The sequence below is a fragment of the Oncorhynchus tshawytscha genome, linkage group LG05, assembly GCF_018296145.1.
Source record: "Oncorhynchus tshawytscha isolate Ot180627B linkage group LG05, Otsh_v2.0, whole genome shotgun sequence".
Classification (NCBI taxonomy): domain Eukaryota; kingdom Metazoa; phylum Chordata; class Actinopteri; order Salmoniformes; family Salmonidae; genus Oncorhynchus; species Oncorhynchus tshawytscha.
Window position 1 is genome coordinate 13,527,540 of NC_056433.1, and position 6,000 is coordinate 13,533,539.

General features: G+C 43.9%; 1 protein-coding gene across 2 annotated transcripts in view; it reads right to left on the minus strand.

Moving 5' to 3' along the window:
* The window catches only part of enpp1 (ectonucleotide pyrophosphatase/phosphodiesterase 1), a 43,438-nt gene extending 37,653 nt beyond the window's left edge, over positions 1-5,785 (minus strand). The window contains exon 1 of one of the 2 annotated variants that reach the window (XM_024419722.2): positions 5,252-5,674. In XM_024419722.2, the coding sequence (XP_024275490.2) occupies positions 5,252-5,389 (138 nt within the window). In that variant the 5' untranslated portion in view covers positions 5,390-5,674. Of the gene's footprint in view, positions 1-5,251 lie in introns of both variants that reach the window. The other variant, XM_042321515.1, reaches the window with a different exon arrangement.
* Positions 5,786-6,000: the final 215 nt, after the last annotated feature.

The window sequence follows — 6,000 nt, forward strand, 5'->3', positions numbered from 1 at the left end:
TTACTTACAGGCTCTAACCAATAGTGCAAAAAAAGTATTAGATGAACAATTAGGTCAGTAAACAGCCTATATACAGTAGCGAGGCTACATACAGACACCGGTTAGTCAGGCTGATTGAGGTAGTAAGTACATGTAGATATGGTTAAAGTGACTATGCATATATGATGAACAGAGAGTAGCAGTAGCGTAACAGAGGGGTTTGCGGGTGGTGGGACACAATGTAGATTGCTCGGGAGCACTGGTTGGTCGGACCAATTGAGGTAGTATGTATATGAATGTATGGTTAAAGTGACTATGCATACATGATAAACAGAGAAGTATGCCTAAGACAGCGCTACAGGGAGACAGGACGAACATGGCTTGGGGGTAAAAACTGTTGAAGCCTTTTTGTCCTAGACTTGGCACTCCGGTACCACTTGCCATGCGGTAGTAGAGAGAACAGTCTATGACTGGGGTGGCTGGGGTCTTAGACAATTTTTAGGGCCTTCCTCTGACACCGCCTGGTGTAGAGGTCCTGGATGGCAGGCAGCTTAGCCCCAGTGATGTACTGGGCCGTATGCACTACCCTCTGTAGTGCCTTGCGGTCAGAGGCCGAGCAATTGCCGTATCAGGCAGTGATGCTCTCGATGTTGCAGCTGTAGAACCTTTTGAGTATCTCAGGACCCATGCCAAATCCTTTTAGTTTCCTGAGGGGAAATAGGCTGTCGTGCCCTCTTCATAACTCTTCATAACAGCCTCGTCAATGAGAATGGGGGCGTGCTCGGTCCTCCTTTTCCTGTAGTCCACAATCATCTCCTTAGTCTTGGTTACGTTGAGGGATAGGTTATTATTCTGGCACCACCCAGCCAGGTCTCTGACCTCCTCCCTATAGGCTGTGTCGTCGTTGTCAGTGATCAGGCCTACCACTGTTTTGTCGTCTGCAAACTTAATGATGGTGTTGGAGTCGTGCCTGGCCATGCAGTCATGGGTGAACAGGGAGTACAGGAGGGGACTGAGCACGCACCCTTGAAGACTCCAGTGTTGAGGATCAGTGTGGATCTGTCATGGTCTGGGGGCGGTGTGTCACAGCATCATCGGACTGAGCTTGTTGCCATTGCAGGCAATCTCAAAGCTGTGCATTACAGGAAAGATATCTTCCTCCTTCATGTGGTACCCTTCCTGCAAGCTCATCCTGACATGACCCTCCAGTATGACAATGCCACCAGCCATACTACTCGTTGTGTGTGTGATTTCCTGTAAGACAAGTATGTCCGTTCTGCCATGGCCAGCGAAGAACCCGGATCTCAATCTCATTGAGCACGTCTGGGACCTGTTGGCGCGGAGGGCTAGGGCCATTCTCCCCAGAAATGTCCAGGAACTTGCAGGTGCCTTGATGGAAGAGTGGGGTAACATCTCACAGCAAGAACTGGCAAATCTGGTGCAGTCCATGAGGAGACGCACTGCAGTACTTAATGCAGCTGGTGGCCACACCAGATACGGACTGTTACTTTTGACCCTCCCTTTGTTCAGGGACACATTAGTCAAATTCTGTTAGTCACATGTCTGTGGAACTTGTTCAGTTTGTTTCAGTTGCTGAATCTTGTTATGTTCATACAAATATTTACACATGTTAAGTTTGCTGAAAATAAATGCAGTTGACAGTGAGAGGACATTTCTTATTTTGCTGAGTTTATTTTCATGAACTGAAGTTTAATTTCAATAGGCGAACAACAATACTTGGGATTCAAGGATTCCTAAATCATTGCTAAGAATAATGAAAATGACTGCAGTTTCTACTGGTCATTGTTTTCACGCTGGTTGTATTGGTGCTAGCTTGGTACCAAGCTAAAGCTAGCTACCCCTGAAGTTGCGGTCGAACAAATGATACTTTATTACCAATGCGGTATTGAAAACACATTGTTCGTGGCTGGTGTTTACAGACTTCTTTGTACAGCTTTGACAATGCTACTATCCCTGAAGCGCTCACGGGGAAGGGAAACTCAGTGGCAACTAAAGGCCGAGTGACGCGATGCGAGTCCACCTCATAAGCACTGGGGAAAAAGTTAAGACAAACATGTGACTCGGAGGACTCACCTGGGAGGTGCCCCCTGTGGATGTTTTGATACGCAAAGACCCAAACGGCGTTCCATAGTATGCATGTCGTGAAGCTAATAGCAGTGACGCTATCTGAGCAGCTAACCGATCGCTGCAGCTGTACATAGTCTATCGGTAAATAGCCCACCCATTTTTACCTACCTCATCCCCATACTGTTTTTATTTATTTACTTTTCTGCTCTTTTGCACACCAATATCTCTACCTGTACATGACCATCTGATCATTTATCACTCCAGTGTTAATCTGCAAAATTTTAATTATTCGCCTACCTCCTCATGCCTTTTTGCACAATGTCTATGCCTTTTTTTCACACAATGTACACACAGTTAATTGTTTACTCCATGTGTAACTCTGTGTTGTCTGTTCACACTGCTATGCTTTATCTTGGCCAGGTCGCAGTTGCAAATGAGAACTTGTTCTCAACTAGCCTACCTGGTTAAATAAAGGTGAAATAAAAAAATAAATTACTGTGTAACTCTGGTAGGGCAACATCTGAAAAATAGCGCACTTGATAGTGTGTACCGGTGCTCGACCAGTCGGCGAAAGCCAACATCACCCACGACAGAGAACGGTTGATTGTCAAGGGCAATGGATTCCATTATCTTGGTTTTAATGGATTTCGCTTTTGAGTTGTCTTGCTGAAATGTTCTTACTCTTTCAAATGACTGCTTGACTTGTTGACTGCTCAATCCACACAGCAGACATTGTGGGCTAGATTAGGGATGCTGTATTGCACGTGTAGTGCAACATTTTACGTGGCGTCCTTATGTCATGTACCTACGTTATATAGGTATGCATGTCAGCTTTGACATCGATATTTTAAAATCGGCGTCAAACTAGACATCAGGCCTATACCGATGTTGGCATTTTTAGCTAATATTGTCCGATTCCGATATGTTCACCGATATATTGTACATCCCTACTCAACACACCTCCAGGCTGTGTAAGGGCCATTTGACCAAGAAGGAGAGTGATGGAGTGCTGCATCAGATGACCAGGCCTCCACAATCACCTGACCCAATTGAGATGGTTTGCGATGAGTTGGACCGCAGAATGAAATAAAAGCAGCCAAAAAGTGCTCAGCATATGTGGAAACTCCTTCAAGACTGTTGGGAAAGCATGAAGCTAGTTGAGAGAATGCCAAGTGTGCAAAGCTGTCATCAAGGCAAAGGGTGGCTACTTTGAAGAATCTCAAACATAAAATATATTTTGATTTGTTAACACTTTTTTGGCTACGACATGATTCCATATGTGTTATTTCACAGTTGTGATGTCTTCACTATTATTCTACAATGTAGAAAATAATACAAATAAAGAAAAACCCTTGAATGACCAAATCTTTGACTGGTACCGTATGAGATGTATTCATTTGCGGATGTCGATCATCCCTTTCGTATGACATGTTACGAATTTGCAAAATGTACATTATGTTATGAATTTGCAAATGTATGATACAGTTACAATTCCAATTTGTTGTGGCTAATGCTAGCTAGGTGGCTAATGTTAGCTAGCTCTAGGGGTTAAGGTTAGGATTTGGGGTTAAAGGGTTCGCTAAAAGGGTTAAGGTTAGGTGAAGGGTTAGCTAACATGCTAAGTTGTTGCAAAGTAACTAAACAGTAGTAAGTATTTGCAAAGTTAATTAGCTAAGGTCCCCGTGATGAGTTTCAAACAAGCAACCTTCGGGTTGCTAGGCGTTCACGTTATACACCTGCCCATCCACTCAGACCAACCACCCCTCCTTATGTTTTTGCCTTAAGTAATCTTATGCAACCATACCAAATGTAACATTTCATACTAAGTTGAGTGTCCCGGCATTACGTTTACTATGTTATGTTTAGTCTATGAGACCAGTCTGTATGGCAACAAGCTCTAATATTGCCATCTGTTGTAATATTTCACAACTCTAAACCGATGTTTGCAGAATGATTCCTGAAGAGAGTTGACTCATGTCTGACAGGACATATTGCCCAAGTGCCCGCAAGCTGATTGCTGAGACATTGCGCTGTAAGTAGCGCACGTAGGCTACTGAGACATTCTTGAACTTAAGGATATAGTAATTGCAGGTTCAGACAACCACAACGTCAATGGCTGACACAGGCAAGTAGGGAAGTGAACTCAGGTCGCTGGCAAACACCCTACCCGTCACACGAAAAAGGTTAACTGGCTTGGTGGGAATTGGTGAGGATCGCTAAACGGCCCCTCCAAATGGGAAGGCAGGTCCTTGTGCTTTGACCTAGCATGGCCCCCTCACATGTCCTGTAGTGCGTTCTGATGGCCTCATGGCCGCCATCTCACTTCTGACACCACTGTAGTAAAACAGCCGGGCAAGGAAGTAAACCCAGGTCCCTGGTGTGAAATGCAAACACCCTACGAATCGTGCCAATCGGATTAATCCGCTAGGTGAGAATTGTAACGTGGCTCATATATGGAGGATCGCTACTATATCGCCATTAATGATTGAACATCATTGCCCCAGGGCAGTGATATGGGACATTGCCCTGTTTAGGGTGCCATCTTTTGGATGGGACGTTAAACGGGTGTCCTGACTCTCTGTGTCACTTAAGATTACGTGGCACTTAATCATAAGAGTAGGGGTGTTAACCCCGGTGTCCTGGCCCTCATACCATCATGGCCACCTAATCATCCACAACTTCCAGTTGGCTCATTCACCCTCTCTCCCCTGTAACTATTCCCTAGGTTGTTGCTGTAAATAAAAACATTTTCTCAGTCAACTTACCTGGTAAAATAACGTTTAAAAGATATACAATGTAAAAATAACTCATCAGCTTAGTTTAACTGTCTTACCCAATCAGAACCCAAAATATAAGATCGTTTTAGCCTACTCAACTGTTTGTAAACAATGTCATTGCTCCTTTATGTAATTCAATAGCCTATCAAATTCGATAACATAAACACCTGTTCGCCTGCAATAGCCTATGAACGAATCATTGAATGTGTGCCATCCAAAAGATAACATGCCCACAAATGAATTGAAATGTAGGCTATGCATGCTGGTAATTGGCTTTAAAGTTTGGCTAGGTTACATTGTATCATCATGCGATATAACATCACCAAGAGTGCAGACAGCGCAGGTACCCTTGATCCTAGTTTTACCATAGCCTACCAAGCCCGAAAAGTTAAAGTAATTCCACTCACCGCAACGATGACCATGCGGTTCTTCGACCTCTTTTTATGGACCTGTCCACTCTGTCTCATCTGATTGTCTCGACCAGGTGAACCTAGTAAATTGGCAGCCTGCTCAGTCGAAAGGTCATCTGCTTTGGATATTTCCATTCTGCAGGAAGTTTTTCCCAGGGGGTTTGTAACAGAAAGTTTTTGCAGACTTGAGAGAAAACAGTCTGGTCTCTTTTGCCTTTGGATTTTGTAGGGCTCAATGAAGAACCGCCTTCTTTTAGTGTTGACGTCTCGAAGTTAGCGTTGTAGCCTAATCCTTATACAACATGTGCAGTCAGCTGAGTCAGGGTGAAGTACAGTATGAGTAGTACCATTAAAAAGTAAATTACAAGACTACCGCGACCAAGTACTGCCACACCACCCTCACGAATGGCAGAGGAAACATCGAAAATAGACGCCACAATAGGTATGGAGAGCTAGAGTTGGACGTTTGTAATTATGTTGAGAGGATATTTGTAATTAGCCAACATTCGCTTTATGTACAATAACTACTCACAGTAATTATTACAATAGACTACCTCGGACATGTATAAAGACAGCTAAACTTCAGTTTCAAGGTGGTATACTGTTTAGGCTACACAACTCAACATCGCTCAAGGAAAGATTCTACAAGTCAGATAATGCATCACTGCCGCCACCTTTTGGTGATCATGAAGCTTGCAACCGCCAACCTCATAACCTTCAAGACTATGGCTAATACGAGTGCTTAA